General features: G+C 30.7%; 2 protein-coding genes across 2 annotated transcripts; one reads left to right on the top strand and one right to left on the bottom strand.

The window, feature by feature from the left end:
• Positions 1–3928: 3928 nt before the first annotated feature.
• Positions 3929–5781, bottom strand: Mvd (mevalonate diphosphate decarboxylase). Its single transcript, XM_070634311.1, has 5 exons — positions 5555–5781; positions 5422–5492; positions 4572–5304; positions 4348–4514; positions 3929–4284 (listed from the first exon to the last, which is right to left on the bottom strand). The coding sequence occupies exons 1-5, from the start codon at positions 5607–5609 to the stop codon at positions 4189–4191; spliced, it is 1122 nt and encodes a 373-aa protein (XP_070490412.1). The 5' UTR covers positions 5610–5781; the 3' UTR covers positions 3929–4188.
• An 841-nt stretch (positions 5782–6622) lies between these two features.
• GlcT (ceramide glucosyltransferase) lies at positions 6623–22960 on the top strand. The gene is made up of 4 exons (XM_070633682.1): positions 6623–7145; positions 16693–17475; positions 17659–17791; positions 18238–22960. Exons 1-4 carry the CDS (start codon positions 7051–7053, stop codon positions 18415–18417), a joined length of 1191 nt encoding a protein of 396 aa, XP_070489783.1. The 5' UTR covers positions 6623–7050; the 3' UTR covers positions 18418–22960.
• Positions 22961–23164: the final 204 nt, after the last annotated feature.

Below are 23164 nucleotides of genomic sequence, written 5' to 3' on the forward strand. Positions count from 1 at the left end.
GTGTCTCGTGTTCATTTTTAACTCTTGATATATATTTTAAAAATGTTATTTTCTATATGTTTATGTTCTTGTTGATTCAAATCATATTTATACATAAATGAAGGAAGAAGTTTATTGCGAGAAAGATTGATTTATTTGACAGATTGATGATCTACGCTTGAGCAGCATGTTGCTTGTGTGAAGATCTGGCTGACGACACAAGAATGTCGTCGATACGTGGCTTTGTTGTAGTATAATGTTGTGTGACGAATGTCAAATATTAGTCGTTACAAGCTAAAACCATACAACAAATGCCATGTGACACAAGAACGTCGCTGTCACATGGAAATGTTGCATGGAATAATGTGGTGTAACGGGAATATTTTGAATTTTTCAGATGTGAAAATTTGAATTTTTAAAATCCGTTGAGTTTATAAATTAACCGTTACAAGCACAAAACCATGCCACAAATGCCATGTGACATAAACATGTCGTCGTCACATGGAAATGCTGCATCATTATGTGGTGTAATGGAAAATTCATAAATTCATAGATTAACCGTTGCAAGCTTATACCATGCAACATTACTTTCTAATTGTCAATCTCATGCATGCACAGCATTGCTGATTCAAGATCAAGATTAAATCAATCAGTCTGTCGAGATTTCATTTTCTCTTAATTAATTAATTAATTTATTGCAACAGCACAATTCTCTTTAAAACAAATTTAGCAAAAAAATGATGAAAAAAAAATGGAAATGCAAAAAAATTTTACAATTTAAAATTAATAATTAATAGTAAAGATAAGAAGACATTTACCAAAATCACGTTAAAAACACCATTTAATGCAATTTTTCTTAACATTCAGTACAAACCAGGTAGAATCAAAAAAATGAAGTAAAAAGGATGGAACCAGAAGTCGTTGCATAGAATGTCATTGTTAAATTTATTATAAAAAATTATAACTATTAATAATAGCGAGATTATTAATTCATAACTTATGTAATGGTAACAATTATGTGCTCTTCACATGATGAGAAAAAATATTTGTACCAATAGCCAAAAATGAGAAGAAAAGAATTTTTTTTAGAAGAAAAAGCTTTTAAGGATTAAGTTGGAACTGTTCAGAAATGATGTCTAAGTGCTGTCCTCTTTTATACCCTATACCATATGTCTTTTATTAATTTTCCTTTAAATGCAAGCTTCCTGTACCTGAAACTTGTAAGTTAGAACCAGAAATCGGATTCGACTCAATTTTTATTGGAAGTCGAGTAAGTTGACTCGAAATTTTATAGAAAGTTGAGTGAGTCTAATTAAATTTTTATAGAAAGTTTAGTGAGTCTACTCAATTTTTATAGGAAGTCCAGTAAGTCTCCTCAAATTTTTTAAGAAGTTGAGGGAATCTATTCAAATTTTTATAGGAAGTTGAGTAAATCTGCTCAAATTTTATTGGAATTCAAGTGATTTGATTCAAATTTTATAGGAAGTTGAGTGACTCAGCTCAAAATTTTATAGGAAGTCGCGTGACTCGATTCCAAACTTTATAAAAATTCTAGTGACTCTGCTCAAATTTCAAAGAAAGTTGAGTTAAGTTATTCGAACTTTACAGAAATTTGAGTCGAGATTCTCGAATATTATAGAAAGTTGAGTTAGTCGATTATTCCGTACAAAAGCAGAGTCTTCTTCGAGTTCTGGCTATAACATACTTGTTATTCCTTATAAATCCTCTCCCATTCCTTAAAAATCCTCTCCCATTTAGACATCAAAAACGACCAAAACCCAAAAAAATAAGAAGTTGAAAGTGTGCTTTACAAAGATGAATGTCCTCCTATAAGAAATGAATTTTTGTGCCTATAAAAAGAAAACCAAGTTAAGGAAAAGAAATTGAAAATAATTGCCTAATGGAAAAGAAGAAAAAAAAGTTTTTTTATATAAAAATAATTCACACATAGATTTATATGCAATTTACCTAGTCATTTTATTCGTTCCCCGATCTATCGTCATTCATAAAATTTATGAAAAAAAAGGAAATCCATTCGATATTAATTTTCAATTGGAAACAGTAGAGGAACAGTTAAATGTAATCAGATCTTAATGAAAACAAAAAATATTTAGTGCCTTTCAACTCTAGATTGATACATAAAGAAGTTGTTATTCATCCTTGCCTTGTCGATGAGAAAAAAAGTATTCAAACCTTTGATGAAAAGTATAAAGGAACAAATAATATTATTAACGACTAAATCGGCGTCTCACTTTTACGTTTTTTTTATTACTATCTTTTTCTGAACATCTTTTTTTGTTAACTGATACTAAAAAATCCACAATTGAAATCAAATAAAGATAACCAGAAAGAAAAATTAATATTTGCGGTTGGAACCGGATTTCTTGTGTCATAAAAAATTAAATATTTTTCAGATTGATTGCTGTGCAGCAGAGAAAGGCTGTAATTTTGGTGAAAACTACTGTTTTGAGATTTATTGCTTAAGCTTATGTTTTTAGGCTGGCTGTTATGCTGTGTTTTTTTGATGAGTAGACAGGTGATCAATTAATTAACTGAAATATTTTAGTTTCAGATCGACCTTCCAATTTTGAATGTCTGGGAATTATTAATTGCATACTAAAGTTATCCGAGTAGCACAACTTGTTCGCCAAGGCATCGCTACCTCGTCGTTTTAATGGCAAGACGCAAAGTTGCCCTGACGTCACCGTGATGTCTGGTTTTGACCCATTTATATGAGGTTCGTCGCATGATGTCGCTCCGGTATATCGACGGATGTGATATGAAACGGAGGTTCTGTTATATTGAACATATAAACATCATATTTAAGTCAAGTTTGAATGTAGCTCTATATAATCCCAGAAGATTTTAGGATCGTGCAAACAAATGGGCTTTCAACTCCTAGTCCGAATGGACAAAAATTCGTTAAAACTAGACATTAACTTGTCATTGAATAGTTATGTTGATAGGAATCTTGTTGATTGATAGAGCAGCATTAAGTGAAATATGTACTCTTTCTAAGGCTAAACACTACAATCGATAGGTATGACTCTAATACTTACTAAAATTCCTTCAATTTGATGAATATTTTCAAAAACCTAAGAAAACTTGTATGCTGTTGCTTTCTTTGTACATGTTGAGTTCGGAGATGGTAGATTGTAAGGCATACCAATTGCCGATTGGATAGCCTTTTAATCGATCTTTTCAAGTTCAAATCCAGACACAGAGCTTGATCACCAGAAGTCTATTTAGTAGAAACAGGATATACCACGAGAAGGTCTACTCTTGATAATTAATCAGCTCCGTCGGACTCCGACGACTACAGCTTTACCTTCTAATAAAACTTTTTTAGATTCCATATAAATGTTTTCTAATTTTTATGGGAGTTACGCATGCAGTATTTTCCTCATCCTTGTTACGCCGTTACACCAAACAAGAATAATGGAACAGCAATAAAAGTTCTAACGACATTCAGATCCGGAAAATAAGATAATCAATATATCCGTCATTACTTTATGTATAAATTCTCTAATAAACATCGATTTATCCAGTTTATTGTACTTTGTCACACTTTGTCATTTCATAGGTATTTATGTGACCTTTGTTTGAGTTTATTACCAATAAAGTATAGCTAGTTCTGTTGATAAATGAATTCGTTTGATTTGTTTTGAAATCCATTAATTATATTTCTGTTGAAATTCCAGATTTTTCACCAGAATTGTAAACCAGATACAACATTCCACGTACATTTCTCCGAAAACTCATCAGATGATTGATATATGATTCATTCTGCCGAAATTTGCAATCTGTTAATTTTGAAAATTGATATTGTTTACACGACGTTTGATACTGACTAATTCTCGTAGTTCGTATATGATTCACAAAGTCAAAGCTAAAGCTATAAGTAAGCCATAAATCATAAAATAGTTACTTAAGTATGAACAACTTTCTCTCGTGAAATTAAATAAGTTTTATTACATTAAGTAAAATTAAAAACATTAATGCCCTCCAACCAAAAGATCTGATTTGAAATTAATACTTTTTAATCTATAATTAAGTTTTTTTTTTTTAATGTTAATGTACGGATAGTTTAAAACCAACAGACATAAACCAAAATGCACCTAAAGATATATTTCCTATGGAATTGACGAGATTCGATTTGATCGTGTATTGCTTGATGATTTCAACAATAAGCTATCGACCTTCGTAACGTCATTCAACGATTGATGGACCGTCACCGACTTTTGTATGAATTATGTATTTCAATGAATTTTTAGCGTACGGTGTAAACTGACTAAAATCATTTTCCTGCAAAATAATTAAACAAATAATCAAAAATTTTGTATATATGAACTTTTTATAGCTTCTTACCTCATTCTCCAACTCGACTGGTGTTCCACGTAAATACTCAACAGATTCCTGATTATCATTTGGAAATACATGATTTATAAATGAAAGTACACGTTTAACGCATTTTTCAGGTAGATAAAGGCATGCATTCGGACCAGCATCGAATGTGTAAGCAACTTTCGTTTCACCTGCATATAAATATTCTTAATTAGTGCCTAATTACCATTAAATTTAAATCACATTACCTTCAGTTTTGTTAAATTCGTGGACATAACTAACAATAGCATGAGATACGTCATTCATGTAGACACATGGAGGATATGTATCTAAACAAATTGCATGAAATTGGTTGGAATCTCTCATTGTAATCTCAGCAAATTTTGAAAAATCTCGATCCTTAATAGCCTGAGTAATTGAATGAATTCGTTGTGGTACGCATTTTTCTACGCGATATTTAATCAATTCTGATGTGACAACACTTCGTGCCATTCCTGAGGTTGAACCGACCTTCTTCTTGTTATCATTAACAACAAGAATCAATACATGAAGATCAGGCCAATGAGAAGCTGGTGCAATTTGTACAGCCATTGAATCACTTCCATCTAATTCGACACCTTTTTGCCATTGAACGAATCCACCATAAATACTACGACATGCTGAACCTGATCCCATTCTTGCGATATCGGATATTTCTTGCTTTTTCAAGCCATAAAGTTGAGCCATTCCAAATACGAGACATGCATAGCCGGATGCTGAACTTGCTAATCCAGCGGCAGTTGGGAAATTGTTTTCCGAGTCTACATGAATTTTATAATCTAGCAATTCCTTTGGACATGAATCAGCCTCTAGTGCTCTCTGCTTAATCATCTCAAAACATCGTAGAATTCTTTCATTCTCAAAGTTCTCTTCCTTTCCATTCAATATGATCTGATTATTCTCATATGACGGATCAGCGCTTATTGTCGTTTTACTGCATAACTGAAAAAAATGTGATGATGATCAGTCGATGATGAATAAATGAATATGTAAATTTACATGTGATGAGGAAGTGGAGATTAAGGAAAGAAAAGAATGTCAATGATATTTTATACTTACGTCAGCAGTTGAGAGAGTGACCGATAAAGAATCATTTATAGGTAAAATTAATGACTCATTACGCTTTCCCCCTGATATAAAAATAGAATTAATTAATTATTTAGCACAGCTTTCATCACTTATCAATACTTACAGTACTTAATAACAGCAATGTTTACAGGAGCAATAACAGTAACTGAATTTTGCATTTTTAATCAATAACAAGATATATTCAACAAATTAAACGATACTCGAGACTTTAATTAAATTATGGAATACTTAAGGATGAAGTTTAATTAATTTTTAGATGGAACAAAAAATTAGAAAGCAAAAAATTGAATGTAAATAAATTTTTCTGTGTTATCAACAGGGGAATGATTATTTCACTGAACTGGCGTGATCTTTATAACTTTCTTTTAATATCTATGTACAGTTTATTCTTAATTAGTCTGCATTTAATAAAATTATTGCACAATTCAATGCTTTTTCTAATTTCTTAAAATTGAAGGGAAAATCCGATGAAATTGCCAGCAAAAAATAACGGAAATTTCGACAAAAATTTGAATTTTGGAATCTTTTCTTAACGGCTTTAAGTGTTCTTGAAATTTGCAATTCTTTGACATAAACTAATGTATTTGATGAACTCAGACCTAATTACATTGATTATTGAATCCTTTTGGCATGATCACATGAGATGTCTGGTCATAAAAAGATATAAATTAATTGCATAGCATTTTCGACATGTCGATTTTAACGGACTTTTTTTCAAATGAGCGTTATCAGATTAGCTAGAATGAGGGGAAATCATGCAATCATCAAAAATTGAATTACCTCCTTAATTACAGCACGTTTAACTACCAAGATGAAATAGATTACTTATTTCCTAAGCCTGTATCTTTTAAGCCATTTAGATTACATCGACATTGCGTAAATACATGAAATTCAACGTTGATGCGGTCATTGTTATATTTTCCCCTTTATTTCCCCTCGAGTTGCTCAGTTTGATGATTAAGCAATAGGGTGTTACCCAATAATGAGCTTTTCCTTAATTATAGCTTTATAGAGAATAATGCTCACCCAGGAATCATGAATCAATAATAATTACCTATAAGATTCAATTTTAAAGCGTTTAAAAAGGATAAAACAGGCATAACGTATTTTCGAAATTCAAATTTCTGAGCTAAATTGACAAGGATCATACGGTCAGTATTCCGTGAGAAAATCAAGTAGTCACAAAGTGTAAATAATTTTTGTTCCTCAACATTTTATTCATTATCAAGCTCCGCGTTCTAGAAATCATAAGTTAAAGTATTTTCAATTACGCGCGTGATTAAAAATCTTGAAAAAATTAACAAATAATTATAGTAATCGAGGATAAAAATGAGGATTTTTAGTGAAAGAAAAAAATTTTCATAATTTTTCTTTTAATACATTAAAGAATTTAGTTAATTTAAAGCAGAGTAACAAAATTATTTAATAATATAATAGTTAGTTTGTGAAATTAAAGTTTAAAATAATTAAATGACAAAATGATTAAAAGATAAAAATAGCAAGAAAATTAAGATAAAGAAGAGTGAAAATTTTGTGCAGAAAAAAAAAATTGAAAGTTTCGTGAAATTCCACGAAAATAATGAAAATTATTTTCCTAAAATGTCATTTTCCATTTATATTTATGGTTTTGCAATAGCTTTATTCATCTTTTATTGTGGAAATCTACTTCTACATATATTTGGAATTACTTACGGGTAAGTCATGAGATATATTTTGCGGAAAAAAAAAGAATTTCCTTATCGATCTCAAGCCACAAATGACTTTTTTCACATTTTTATATTTTGTGAATGTGAAGAAGAGGAAAATTTCTTTTTTTTTTTTGCTACACAAAAATGCCCACCGCCCAAAAAATTCGAGCATTCAATAAAAAGTGAATATATTTATAATATATATAAATTTTTACTATCGAAAAAATATGTGTGTAAAACGCCTTATTCAAGGTGCTTTATTCTAATGTGTTGGCGTAACTTCTACAGCAGTAAGAGCAGCTAATAGAGTAAATAAATAAAAGATTCTCGTCGTACGCGGGCTGCTATGGGGCATTTAAAACTAGTTAGTTTTAATAATATTGGTATGGAATGTTATGGTGAAAAATGAAGCCAATATCATGATTGGAAATACCCTTTTTATTTTCTCTCTCGTAAAGGGATTGCGTGATTAATTTTGCTACTGTAAAAAAAGCCGTCATCAAAAACCAATCCTTCTTTTCTCCTCCATATAACATCAAAAAAGTATGTAATATACAGCACAGAACGAATGGAGAATAGAAATAACGAAAAAAAAAGACGCGGAACGGCGTTTGTTTGATAGATTTTTTTATTTTGTGCCTGTGAACTTCTTTAAATCAAGAAAATCGCGCCATAGCATATCGCTATAATTATTCATCATGTATTTACCCAGCTTACGTAGTAGAAAATTGACTTTTGAACACAGTTGTTGTATACAAGTTTATATATAAGATATGATTCATTCTCTCACTCGTTTACTGCTTGTGACATTGAGAGTCACTGTATCGTTTCGTCATCAAAATCGCATCATCATATTATCAATAAATTATTCAAAAAAAGAAAGAAAAAATCACACAGTCATTCGGTGCTGTTTCTTACTATATAAGTATTTGCAAAGTCGCAAAATAAATAACTATTTTGCTACGGAATTCTTCTTGCGTTCTTAGCACAAAAAAAGTATGAATAAATTCGATTAAATATACATTTTATGGTGAATTGGCATCAAGGTGTTTTGTAACAAAAAAAGTTTCACTTAATAAAAATACCACCGTAAATTCTTATAAGAACTGAAAATTGAATTAAACATGCAAAAATCAGTCAGTTACGCGTGATTTTCTAGCGACTCTAATTCCTTCCGAACATTTTGAGAGATTATTAGAACTTACATTCTTATAGTTACGTACCTAGCTTGTATTTATCATTCACACATTTCATTAATTATTTAAATATATTTTATTTGGGTGAATAAAGCCAAACTTTATTTTTCGCAGGCAAACATACAAAGTGCTGGCACACATGAAGGCATTATTTCCAGCAAATTCTTCAACTAAGCATTTATAGTCATGTCGACATTCATACATTTCATTTCCATATAAGAATGACAAAGTTATCTAACATCATCTTATCTAAAGCTTTAGTTTGCCTTTCAATTTAACACATTTTTTGTCGTATTCCTTCTTCTTATTAATGGAAATGCGCAAACTTAACAATTGTAGATGGAATTTATCACGTCGTATGTTAATTGAATGTAAATATCCGTTGCTAAAAAACAAAAAAATTACAATTATCGTGCATTGTCTCGTCTTGTTGTTATTATTTTTTGGAAGTTTTCTCTTTACGCGTTTCTTCTTATCTTGTTTTGTAAAATAAAAACTAGCATAAAGTCATACGTGACTGGCGGAAGCGCATTTTGCACGTAGATAATCGAAATGTGATAAAAGTCATGATTCCAGCATTAAAGCTTCAAATTATTAGGAAATAGTCAATTCTTTCCGGGAAGGGCCCGTTCTCTTACTACGTTATACATGTACTATAGGCTGGGGAAGACTTCCCATGTCTAACTCGGTGAAAACATCGGTAAAAGCTCCAAAAGTCAAAGCAACCGCTTTTCGGTACCGTAGGGATCTTTCTGTACCATTCCTGTCTTTTCCACGCATATGAAACCAAAAACCACATCATCCTAGTTACGCAACAGTCAGTCAGACAAAGTGCAGGCAATCCTATCGTTTCCCATAATGAAAATGCTCTAATAAAAAAATTTCATATTTCGGTTGCGATTTAAACAAAAAAATTAATTGGATTTTATGTTCATTTTGATAGATAGTACGTTTATTTACTTACGTGCGTCTGACTGTCTAATTTATAGACCAACTAATTAGATAAAAACTACGTGATGACAATAGGATTTATTAAGCACCCGAAAAAGCCTACTCATTTAACTGATAAGAAATTAATATTAGACTTAACTGGATTCATTGTTGTCTGAATCAATGAATTATGTCTATAGACAGCACGTGTAGTATTTTTGAATTGAATGTTTAGGCTATGCGAGACCATTTGTGTACTTAATGACCAGCGTCAATGCTAATTTGTATTTGATGGTTCCATCCTCAAGTTTTAAAGCTAAATTTTTAGTTACTTTAAAAGATTCCTTTGCTTTATGATTTTTTGAGTGATTCACACAGTCATTATCGGTAAATGAATATTTTTTAATTCAGTCCGTCTGCTTCGTCATGTTTCCAGAGTAATTTTATTTTTTAATGTCGTAATCGTCCGAGAAATTGAGCAGATAAGAAACTGCCAGTCAAATGATTTCACGTGATTGACTTGTATCTCCGTATTGAGACAGTAGAAATGTTGCTTATGAAACATGAAAGTGTAATTTGTTGTCATACTTGTTATGAAAGCTTGAAGATCATTTAATTTGTAGCTTAGTTATTACTGTGTAGAGTTTTTGCAGGAAATTTGCATTTCCGAAGGTCGTTTTTCTTCTTCTCGGAACTCAATGGGGGATTATCCTTCATAGCTTACGTCCATGACAACCTTCATATTTATTCTCGAATTCCAATAAATTTGCACACAAACCCACTAAACAAATTACGTAATTCTAGAATAAATACTTAGTTCAAATTTCTATAAAATCGTTAAAATCCAATTCAAATAAATTTGCACTTTATCAGGCATGCTAATTGAATAAACAAATGTTGCTGCTCCCATGTGTCATCTACCTCGATGACTTTAACAAGTTGTTTTTTAACAAAATGTAAGAAAAACATTTTTCGTACGCTGTCGTACATTACTTGATATTACTTCATGGAATGATGAACGCAACAGAAAGTCAAATACTTGACTTTTTGTGAACGAGTTCATAGATAACTTTAGTTATTTGTTCCTCATTTATAATTTCTATATATATGTGCAATAATTTCTTTTTCTTTTCTCTTATCATGCTCAAATATTTACAGCTACACTTCAATAAATGAAAATATTTAATTCACATTTGTTTGTATTGTAAGTCCATAGACTAAAACATGAATATGTTTTAAAACATCAAATAAACACAATTTAGCAAATTGAAATTCAATTGGCAATTGAACATTTTTAAACCGTAGTGAAATATTTGTATTGGGAAAAATTCTTTTATTAGCTGAAATTGCTGTGTCCATTTATTAAATTCTACGAAATTAATAAAGTTAATCAGTTGGGGAATTTTGTTTTCGGGACATGCTCTTGTTGGGAGGCAATTATCTTAATATGATTGGAATGAAATTCTATAAATTGATAAAGCTTTAACTCTATGAATGATTATTAATATGTAAAATGTAGCATTGAGTCATTCAATAATGACGTCTTTTGAAAAATGTGACTTTTTATGGCATGTTCATACATTCTTCATAAGCAACGTTGCTAACATTAATTCATGGAACTGACTCATTTTAGATTTGTCTAGTTGAGATTATTTGATATCAAAAATGTTTGTCATCTATACTTAGACAGCATTTTTTAGTGAAAATATCAAACAGCAAAACATAGTTGCTTAGGGCGACACTACGTCGCCGCGTTACGTGAGGAAAGTCTGACGACTACGTGACGGCTGACTTTTGCGCAGTTTTATGGCAAAAAATTTAAATTTTGCGTTTCGCACAGTTCGGGTAGTAAATAATTCGTAAAAGAAATGGTTCTTGACCAAAATCTTGTGTCACGCGTGTCGCATGTTGCGTAACGTGTGCTTCGGAACAAAAACACACAACAGTGTCACCAGAACTCGAAATGGTCTCTAATTTTAAAAGGATTCGGGTCAACTCAAACCAAAATTCCTATACAAAATCAATCAGTGTCAATTCCGTGCTCTGATTGTGTCACAAAGTGCCTCCACCCTCTTTCAATCACTCAAAAGCACTAGACGTCATTAATAAGCAACCCTTAAAGAAAATTTAATCTAATTAACTATATATTGTATTAACATTAAATAATTCATTTATGTAAAAGGCTGAATTGTTTCTATTCAGACACGTTCAATCATCATAATATTTACATTATTTTCCTTATTTATATAAACTGGCAAAAAGAGGAAAGAAGAAGTAAAAAAGGTTGTTGAACATTAAGTATGCTCAAAGCTTATAGAATCCTTTTATAGAACAGAGAGAAGAGAGAAAAATAAAATATTGAAGTGCGATTTGAGGAAATAAGTTGACGGCAACGAAAAGGAAATTCGAGCTATTTATGGAATATAGGCTCATAAAAATGTATGTTGAAAGAATATTTAAAATGGAGAAATAATAAAGAATGAAAAAACGTGATAAATTCCATGTTCGAACTAGAAACTCATGTAAATAAATATTTAAATTGATAAGTTAAGTCAACGGAGCTTTATACAGAACAAATTAATTACTATTTGTAACACTCCCAAGTATTAATAGAGTTGTTCGAATTACCTTTTTGTATGCTAAGTACCTGACTTGTTTTGTTTGATTCTGAATAGTGCAGTGCTGTATAAACGTTGTGTCGTGACACGCCACGGCAATGTCATGCACCGTATATCGAGTCGATTAAGACTCAACACAAGATGTGCCGTTTATGATTCTGATTAGTGCAAGCAGTGTTGTGCAACCTCTGTGTCGCGACACATCGTGAAAATGACATAAATCGTATGACTAATGTGGTTTCGGTCGAGGCTTACCACAAAGATGTGTCATGTCACAAAAAAGTTTGTACAACACTGATTAGTGTAATGAGTGACATTTTTTAAAAAGTCATAATAATTAGTGACGAATTTGACAACAGATCTCCCTGACCGAATAAAATATGAGCAAACAGATACATAGTGTCTTGAGAAAGTCTGTATGACAAAATATTCGTAACAGATGAGGAAATTCTATTTGTAGAGTAAAAAAAATTTGTTCAGTTTTTTTTTTTTGCCGAATTCTACGTTCGAGTGATGCGTGCCTTACTATTTGTTTTTGTAAATCATTCGCCTACATTTGACAACTAATTTATATTGTTATTAAATTCTTTTCGATCATATTCTCTTGCGTAACACATACCTTAGTGATGACTTTAGTTTTTTATTGCTGATTTATGTCCACTTGATGTTCTCATGCGTGGGAGATTTGACATTGAAATGCTTAAGTTAATTAAAAACTATCATCATCGATTTCCACATGTTTTTATCAAAAAGGCTTCGGTCAGAACCCATATTTAAATTTAATTGTTTATCTTATATCAGTCCTTTAATCTTGTATTCAATGACAGAACCAGATTATGATAATTTGACAGATAAATCTATGCTTCATAAAATTTTCAGCACTACAATCTGTTAAGCTTCAAAGGCTAGCCGAAAAGTACAACGTACTCCCAAGGTCAGCTTTACGTCGCCGTATTTAGGGTACGATGTGAAGTTGCCCTTATTGTATCGGAACGACTGATTTTGAGTCATTTAAAGGGCTAAAAGTGCGGGTATTGCACCACTCGAGCTATTTAATGAATCAGCTTCATTCGAGAATATTCCAAAATTCCTTAATCACTTTAAAATCAACATCATATCAGCCTTTATCGCAATCAACAAAAATAGAAGTTTCTAGGCAAATTCATCCTCAATTTCTACAATGAATTTCAATTTTAAAGTCGTAAATATTCAAATCAAGTCTTTTTAAATGTAACGTGAACTGTCTGACATTGCATTCTCATCTCATTTTTCAAATCGAACCGGCAAAATGAAAGTGGACTTTGGTCATCCACGTGCTTACTTTATTATTTTTTTTATATTAATCTTTTCCCTTACAGTATCACATTTCTAAATAAAGAAAGTGTTTTTTTGTTGAAATTCACAAGTTTGTGACATTTTCTTGATAAAATAACTCGCTTAGTTAGACATTGTTGTTTGGATAAAGTGTGCTTGATTTGGTTCCATATGAGTCAATTAAAAACATATTTTTTAAACATTCTACGTAATATTTACTTAAGAATTTAAACAGATATCCGTGTTTTTCAATAATTTAGTAAAATGGTCTGATCGAACCTTATCTACGATGTAAATTAAATTAAAATATATTCAAATCAGTCTATGATTGACGAATTAAATCAAATCAAATTAAATAAATTAATTTACATAGTTGATATACACCCGAGTTTACAATGAGCGTGTCCACAATACTGAACACGGTTCTGGGCATCGTGCATTCAAAATCATCGTTTAACATGCTCGATAAGAATGTTCTGAGGATGCTTTAGTTTATGTCACAAGGACATTTCCCAAAAAATGTCTTACGTCACATGATGTTTCGCAAAAGAATGTCTTACGTCACATTACATTTCTCAAAAGAATGTCTTATGTCACACCACATGTTCACACGTGTTCACAATGTGCTTTGAATACATTCTTAAGACCGTGCTTTCTGAGCAGAGTTGCATGGAAGTGCAAGCTCACATTAGCATGTTCACCGACATGTGCTCCCTGTCTATTCAGGCTAGTAGGAATTTGTGCACTTATACAGTTCATGCAATGTCAATTTCTTTTAACTTAATCTGATTTTTTGAAGCCTAATAGTAAATCAGAATTTAATTCCACATTTCTTTATTGAATGAAAAAAACAGAACAAAACAAAAATAAGAATAAGAAGAAAAAGACCACAAAAGAAATTATCGTAAATATTTTATGATGTCCATTGTACAGAGCATGTATATATTGTGGTTCCCAAAACTAAATTCTATCATAGATTGTTTCAATTCCTTAGTAATAATTTATGTGATGTTTGGTTTGGGGAATTCGACTATTATTTTCGTGCTTAGTTTATGTTATGAATGAACTATACATATGCAATACAATGTATGTACATGAATACATTAATGTTGTTATTGTCTTTTATTAGTTTAAGTAGATAAATTCTCCAATTATGTCACATTACATGCCTGTACTCTCGATGATTGAATCACATACAATGTATATTGTATAGCCACACTTACTAATGGTCCATTAATGTGATAAAAAATTTATTAAATTTTGAATACATCTCTGAATATTCTGGTATATTATGCACAATAACAATGATTTTCAAACCCGCATGTATGGTCCGCATGAATAATTTAATTTAATCATCATCACATCGTCATGACAAATTCATGAGTACTATGGGAATTATCATCATCAAATTAACTTACATTTAATCAGAATTATTAAGTTTCTAACCAACTTAAATATATATACATAAAATAATGATAAATTGCATTATGTTCGCGACATGAATTGTAATTGATTACTGGAATGGGGTAAAAAAGCAATCACTTATGGTGTAAATATTTGGAATTGATAATGATATTTGGTTTAAGTGCTTTATCACAATCAGCGAGCACTTCAATACTCAATTAAATTGTCAAGATAACGTGCATGAATCGAGTGTCATTCGGTTCTGATTTTTTACTACCTCACATCATCACTGATAAAAATATAAAATTACTGTCACATTTGTACTAGCATTTGTTGTCCCGAACAGCACATCGTGTGAACTAGGAGACAGCTGCAATCACGATAAGACGCGATGTTGCTATGACATCACCGTGACATCGTTTCCGAATTGAGTCACTCGGACACTTGTTAAGGAATTTAAAAGTATTAAATGTGTCATTTAGCGCATCAAATTTCTTTGAAAAATTTATACTTTTGTTACTCAATTTGTTGATAAAAGCTACTCATTAAAGAGTTAATGCATGACTCAATATAATTCTTTGTGTACTCAGTCATCAAATGCTTACCGAACAGCTCATTTTATGATGAAATTCTATAATTTGCAAGAAGTATTTTTCTTTTTCGGCTATAGCTTAATATTTCTAAAGAATATTATGCTGCGATTCGACTAATACAGTTGGCTATGTAGGAAACATATCGTAATAAATAATAATACATCATAGTCTACAGGTCATGATCAATTTAAAATGAAATATCTTTTTAATTACTGGAATTTATTCTGAATGCCTATTAATGATAGTTTTGCTTCAATAACAAGTTATGCATAATTATTTTCCTCTACATTCATAAGCTGTGCAACAATTCAGAATGAATTTCGTGCGAGAAACAAAAATTTACCGCTGAATATTGATTGATTGATGATTTTCGGAGATTATATGGGGATTTGTTATTGTGGATGATGTCAATAATTTAAAGCCGGGTTTGTAGATTCATCAGTGAGATCAAAGTAACGATTTCTATAGTCATCGTACAATTTTAGGGGCGTAGGGATTTTTTATCACGAAAAACTTTAAAAAATCGCAGAAATTCTTTCCAAAAAGGGGAAGTGAGTCAAACAACACCACGTGTCCCAGCCATGACGTCAGAGCATCTATAATATTTACATAATTGCTAATTTATTCAAAAATTCTAGATCAGTTTAGCTTCATGCCCTTGAATGCCTTGAAACGAGATGGTGAAATTCTTTTGTTGCGTAACTGACTGTGACTATAACTGTGTTATATATACAAAATACGCACAGAATATTAAATCTTTTAGTCAATCGTAAAATGGATGTAATCTTTAGTTGGCATATATAATTATGATTTTCTAATCAATTCATTAGCTATAGATGTCTACTAAGATTACATCAGATATAAAATTGACCAAAAGAATTCAAAATCCTGAGCGTATTATTTATAACCAAGATATACTCAGTAAGTTACTCATCCACTGAATTTCACCATAATCATTTTGTTTTTTTGCGAAAAAGCCGTATAACGTCGACACGCGTTAATAATACTCACGAATGCTACGTCTGTTTGGGATGAATTTTATTGATTGATGCGGACGAAACGATAATGACCGTGACTTTTATGCTTCTTAATAATATATTTGGATTTTATAATTCCTTTTAATGAGCAGAAGTTAAACATTTTTTTTTAGTAACAATTAAAATTTAATTATCCAGATGTAAAGAAAGTCAATTAAGTCATGAATAGAAAATGAATTTTTTTGGCAAATATTAAGTACAGTCACGACGTGCAAAGGAAGTAATTTTTTTGCAACTCAAAAGTCATTTGTCTATAAACCCATTTAAATTTTTTACTGAACAAGTTCAAAGCCACACATGAAAAGAATATTGTAAGAAATTATATATACACGACTATGCATACATTGTAATATAAGTACGAATCGTGATATTGAAAGTTCCTCTAATTGTCATTAATGACTGTCATTCGATGTTATCTAACAAAATTTTAATACTTTTTTTTTCCTTTATCTCTTTTATAGCAAAATCAAATTGCACAAGAAACCATGTCTACTGCCACGAGAATCACCGTTACCCTCCGTTTCAATATTGAAGCCATTGATGGGTGTCGATCCGAATTTATCGCCGAATCTTGAAACATTTTTTACTATGCAATATCCATCCTATGAGCTATTATTTTGTATAGAAGATAAGGAAGATCCTGCTGTGGCAGTAGTTAATAATTTAATAGATAAATATCCAAAAGTAGATGCTCATTTATACCTCGGTGGATCAAAAGTTGGAGTTAATCCAAAAATTAATAACTTAAATGCTGGTTATGTAAATGCAAAACATGAGCTTATCATGATATCCGACAGTGGAATAAGAATGAAAGAAGATACTCTACTCGATATGGTACAACATATGAAAGATGGAATTGCCTTAGTTCATCAGCTGCCATTCACATGCGATCGTGAAGGATTTGCAGCGACATTTGAGAAAATTTATTTTGGCACATACCAAGCCCGTATGTATCTTACGGCTGATCTCCTCGGTGCCGTTTGTCATACAGGAATGTCATCATTAATACGTCGTGATGTGTTGGAGGAAATTGGTGGTCTACAGTCATTCGGCTGTTATCTTGCTGAGGATTTCTTCCTAGCCAAATCAATAAGTGATGCGGGATGGAAGTCCGCTATTAGTAGTCAACCTGCATGGCAAAATTCAGGCATATGCGATATTACAAGCTTTCAATTACGTCTCACGCGATGGGCGAAATTACGGGTCGCAATGGTGCCGCATTTAATAATTCTTGAACCGCTTAGGTATGTATATTTACTCATTCGTTCGCTCAATCGCCTGTTTCCTTATGCAATGCATTTCATGCATTTTTCACTCATTATTTTTTATTTTATTATTATTGTTAAAGTAAAACAAAAACATTGCATAAGCTCTAATGTTAGCATGTCAAAATTTACTCTACAATTCCTTTAATTTCCTTTTTCCAGTGAATGTATGGTACTAGGTTGTTTGGCATCATGGGCAGTCAATGTGCTTTTTCAATGGGATGCCTTACCATTCTACTTAGTACATATTTTAGTATGGTTTCTATCTGACTGGATTATGCTTTCAGTGGTACAGGTACGTGTTTATATAATACCTACGATATGTATATACATGATAATGACATTGAAATTTATTTTTTCATCGATTTGTTTTTTCTCTTGACCTTGTCGGAATTTTTTTTTTGTGTGTCTTAACACGACGGACAAATTTTTTGAAGGACTTTTGGATACTGTTGAGGATTTTAAAAGTTTTGATAATTACTTTAATTCCTATTTTTATTAACTTTGACCTAAAATGCAAGAATTGGATCCTCAAACTAATTTACTATCATTAAAAATGATGACTTGCTGACAGAACCGCGTCAAGGACTGACTAAAATAATGACAAAACTATTCCCAAGCTCACAATATTGCCGTTCCTTTTAATTTCCTTTGTGTAATAGCTGCAAACTTATTTAATGATTTTTTTTTCTTTCCTTTTTCTCTTTATTCTCTTCCCCGTCCGCGTAATTACCTTTTTAGAATGGACCATTGCCATTTAATAAATTCAATTTTGTCGTCGGATGGTTATTCCGCGAGTTTACTGGACCATACCTATTTGCATGTGCATTATTCAATCCAGCAATCAGATGGCGAGAAAGGACATTTAAACTACATTGGGGTGGTATAGCATATGAGACGAAATCGAGGATAAAATCATAGCGAATATTTAATATACATACAGTTAATTTAAATAATTAAATTAATGTAGGGGAGGGAAAAATTCTTACTTTTGTCACTTTATTTAATTATAACCTGTAAAAAAAAGAAAATCTTGCATGATCAATAATGTTTTTTTCTTTTCATCATTTATTTTTATACTGTATTAGGTACCCTATCTCAATTTTTATTTCCTAATTATTTTTTTTTCGTAATTTTATAACAAAAAAATAAATTTTTTTTTTGGAAAGTGGAAACGAAAAAAAAATGAAAATAATCTATAAATGATATTATTTTCTCACACATACACACACACAAAAAGTGGTTAAATGGAAAAGTAAAAGACAATGGACCGTAAAACCTCTTGTTTTAAAGAGGATTCAACTAGATGATATAGGAGAAGTTCATCGAAGTGTTTTTTGTGAAACTTTTTCAAAAAAAATATTAAAAAATGGGAACATAAAATATTTATTAAAAAAATTATTAATTATTAAATTAAAAAAATTATTAATTGATATAAAAATGATGCAACATGTTAAAACTCTTTTTAAGATCTGTATAAACATTGTTGAAATGTAAAGAAGATAACCCGATTTCATATAAAAGTACAGCGCATTTCTGCAGGCTCAATCAGTAAATTCAAAACTTTAAGAAACAAGTTTGCTGTTTGGTAAACAATAATAATATATTTCTGAAATTTTTACCTTTTTCTATATTTAATATCGTGGCAATAATAAATTCAGAATAACTGTTTTTCATTCCGATTATCATTTTTATTTTCATTCTAATTCGTAAAGCAGTTTATGTAAATTTCGCAACCTTACTAAAGGAATGTGTTCATAGGCATCTTTTTCGATATTCAAAAACATAAACATTATAGAACAAGTTTTTGTTGTCGATTTGAGAATCTCTTCTCAAATATTTAGCTCAAAAAATCATCCAGCCAACACCACAAAGTGAACTATGAACGGACGTTTTAAAAATATGCGCAGAAAAAACAAACTTAATTGATCAGTACTAATTAAAGTCGAACACCAAAAATTAATTGTTAAATATAAAGAAAATAAAAAAAAAATTAATAATAATGATAATTGAAAAACAAAGAAAACATTCATGTGTAGATATTAGTGTATGCTTCATTATTTATGTCAGTGTTGATCAAACTGTGTGGTGCGACACGTTGGTGTGATGTAGAACAAGTTGCAGTGTGTCGTGACTAAGAAGACTCAATTAAAGCATCAAAACCTTAAGATCTCTTGTTATATCCTTAGTTGATTAGAGGTGATGAGGAACAGAGTTCGGACTCGACTCGAATTTCATATGGAATAGTATCGACTCGAGTCGACTTTTCCAGTTTCAATTCGAGTTGACTTCGAGCTCTGGTTTGACATAATGTTGTAATGTAACTATGTAATCAAAATGGACTAAATGTATTACATTAACGTTCTCAAGGAACATCAACGAAAAATATCATTGAACTTCCTTAGGAACATCAATTTAATACATTGGTTGCATGAGTTAGATTTCAATCGAATTCAACATAATTCTGAGCATATTTACTATATTGATGTCTCATAAAGTATTTCAGCCAATAAATGTTAAATCGCAAACAAATGTCTACAACCACACTGTGTCGTGCCACACAAAAAAGTTTAAACAACACTGGATTATACCATTATTTCCATGTTACGGCTCATTTTTCAAATTAGAACACAAAAAGTAAATTTAAAAAAATGTTTCTGAAAAAAATTAAAAAATTTCTATCGAGTTGAGTAGCAGCATGCAAATATATTGTTAATACATAAAACATACATTGGGATAACACATTATTCTAAAAAGAAAGTAATAATTAAGTTTAAAACAACATCCATGCTTTTGCTATTAGATTTTTTTGATTGCATAATATAGCGAACTTTCATTCACACGAATATAAAAACTGCTCGTGATATATAATATGTTGTACGATGATTATTATTTTCTATATGAACGAGAGCTGACCTTTTACATTACTCGAGGTTATTTTATGAATAATTAAAATGGTCACATTGTGACAATTTTTTTGTTTTTTTGAGTATTTCTTACCGATTTTAAATTTATATTCTGCGAAATAATTAATGATGCTTATGGAATTGCAGTTTTGCTCCTCCCCCCCGTAAGGTTAATAAACAATAAATGAACTTTTTACAAATTTTTGTCTACAAATAATTCTCTGAATCGAGCTTTAAAAGAATTAAAGAGAAAAATCTTCACAACTTCATGAAAAAATACGCTTCGGTGAATTAAGAATATTGCTTAGAGTTTGATATAAAGATTTTTTAAGGATCGACAGCTATAATTTTTTTGTTTTTTTGTGCTTTTTAATATCATTCGAATATTTATAGGAATTTAAATAAAATTTCATTATTTTTCATGTTTAGTTTTTTTCTTCCTCATACTCTAATTTATTTAAAAAGAAAAGAAAAAAAAACTCATTCTTTTAAATTAAAAAAGAATCTATTTATTATCTCTACTATAATGATATCTCCATTTCCTAGCGTCATCATAATAATAATAAACTTTTTGTATTGTAGCTAACTGCATTACATTTAATTTGAACATTCGTAGAAAAGAAGACGAAAGTGTGAAAAAATTGTCATCACAAATGAATTCCAGCTCAGCGCATTTTAAGTGGTTTTGTCTAGCTTAGCTAGGGTCATGGGAGCACAGTTGATTGATTTGAATTCTAAGGCAATTCTAATTTAAGCTCGAAAACTTCATACAAATTTCGAGTCGATTCCTCTGTTTTAAAATGAAGGCCAATGTTTATGAATCAAAATGCCTTGATAATGGCATACGATGATCAAAATAGAAGTAAAACCTGTCTATGCATTAGTATGTTCTTATTTTTCTCAGGATGAATATGAAATATTCAATGATAGTTAATGCCAAGACAAATCATTTGATACACTAGCATTGTCCTTCAAGAAGCAGAGAATGAACATACTCACCTGAATGAAGGTGCTCAATCAATATAATTGGCATTCTCCTGAGCATTCTCATTTGTCTGTTCTAGCTAAACAAAAATTGCCCTCGAATTCAAATAAATCAACTCTGCATCGGAGTAGCTTAGAAATTAGGCTCAAAATTTTTAAATGATTATTATCCTTTTGAAGTACCTGAAAACCAAATTCAACTTACACAGAGTAACAGCTCTTGGATATAAGTAACTGCTATGCAGTCACAAACATCATGTGAATATTCTAGGTTTAAATACTAACCCTCAACCTATTTCTAGAATTCGCAAATAATCTAATTAAAAGTTACTTGAGCTTAGCATAGAAATTGAAGTTGACTCGGATCAAGGCTCAGAGAATAATTTAATTTTCAGGTAAATGTCTGAGCTAAGGATTTCAATTCCTGGCCAAAATCTTAATTCCCATCGTCTGATGCTTCATTCCGGGATTGTTAACCCTAGTCTGAGCCTTGACTAGGACATTGTATGAAAAAGTTAGTAGAATCCACATAAAATCCAAGTTGACTTCAAGTTCTGATTTAAAGAAGTTCTATGGCATCTGCAAGGTCGACTCTATTTACACTCAGTTATTTGAAGATTATATAATCTAGATCATTAAGAAGTGTAAATAAAGATAACCTTGATAACTGTTGATTACTCTTTATACTTAGGAATCATTCGGAAATTACGTTACGTCAAAAATATTGCATTTTAATACCTCATTATAGCTGGGGTAACAAAATCATGAACCCAAAATTTGAACTCCATAACAAAATTGCTGATTCACTTCCTCGAAAGCGCTACGTAATTTCCGAACATTCGCTTATCTAGTCTGCTTTTTATGCTTCCCGTTCTCAAATATTGTTTATAGACCCACAGAATTTTTCAAGTCAATTTTCTGATTTATGATTCATAAACTTTATTAGATGCTTACTGTTGTGGAAACTTGACACTTAAAAATTGTAGAAAATTGTTGTGTAGCTTTATATCAGAGTTAAGTCATACCAAAATGGATTATTTCGTCGAAATTGAATCACAAAATAAGAAACGTGCGAAAATTCCCCTAATACCCAGAAAATGCGCTGAGAATCATGATAAGATTGATAAAAGAAAGTAAAGTAAACAAAAAAATAAAGTAAAAAAATGATTACAAAAGGAAGACGACGATTATGATACATTCATATGTGGCGCTATAAAACAAACTACATGATTGCCAAATGATTTATGACATAAGGTTTTTATATATTGTATGCATAAAAAGAAGAAAATAAAAAAAATTGTGAATATGCTTGAGATTGAATGCGAGTGAAAAAAAAAACCGATACATTAATGTCCTTCCTCATTCGTGAATATACAAAAATACAATAGGAAAAATACAATTTTTGACAAAAAGATTAAATAATTTTTAGAAAAAAACGATACAAAAAAAATCCCATAAAAATAAGAAGTTAAAGAAAAATTCAATAGACGAACAAGAAATAATAAAAATAACTTGTACATTTTTTTGTACTTATCATCATCATCCAAAAAAAAAAAGAAAAATGAAAAACTCTGTAGGACATAATTTATAATTTTCAAAAACATTAAAATTAAAAAATAATAAAAAATCGAAAAAATTTTGAAAAATCAAAAAATGTGTTTTATTTTCATATTAATATAGCTACTACATCGTAGTATAGTCAATCCTTATCTACATATGCATATGCATATTATCTCTACAGTCGTCAAGATCAAGAAGAAATCGGAACTCTAGGCAAC

The sequence above is a fragment of the Chironomus tepperi genome, unplaced genomic scaffold (assembly GCF_022539635.2).
Source record: "Chironomus tepperi strain 1889 unplaced genomic scaffold, CSIRO-AGI_Ctep_v1 contig_9, whole genome shotgun sequence".
Taxonomy (NCBI): domain Eukaryota; kingdom Metazoa; phylum Arthropoda; class Insecta; order Diptera; family Chironomidae; genus Chironomus; species Chironomus tepperi.

What these genes read in the sequence shown, in the direction of transcription:
- Mvd (XM_070634311.1), bottom strand. Translation starts at nt 5,609, where the DNA reads ATGCAAAATTCAGTTACTGTTATTGCTCCTGTAAACATTGCTGTTATT. An exon ending in TCACTCTCTCAACTGCTGAC is followed by an intron (nt 5,305 to 5,421) that starts GTAAGTATAAAA and finishes CATTTTTTTCAG; the next exon opens with TTATGCAGTAAAACGACAAT. An exon ending in CGAATTTAACAAAACTGAAG is followed by an intron (nt 4,515 to 4,571) that starts GTAATGTGATTT and finishes ATTTATATGCAG; the next exon opens with GTGAAACGAAAGTTGCTTAC.
- GlcT (XM_070633682.1), top strand. Translation starts at nt 7,051, where the DNA reads ATGTCATTTTCCATTTATATTTATGGTTTTGCAATAGCTTTATTCATC. An exon ending in ATAATTCTTGAACCGCTTAG is followed by an intron (nt 17,476 to 17,658) that starts GTATGTATATTT and finishes TCCTTTTTCCAG; the next exon opens with TGAATGTATGGTACTAGGTT. An exon ending in TTATGCTTTCAGTGGTACAG is followed by an intron (nt 17,792 to 18,237) that starts GTACGTGTTTAT and finishes TTACCTTTTTAG; the next exon opens with AATGGACCATTGCCATTTAA.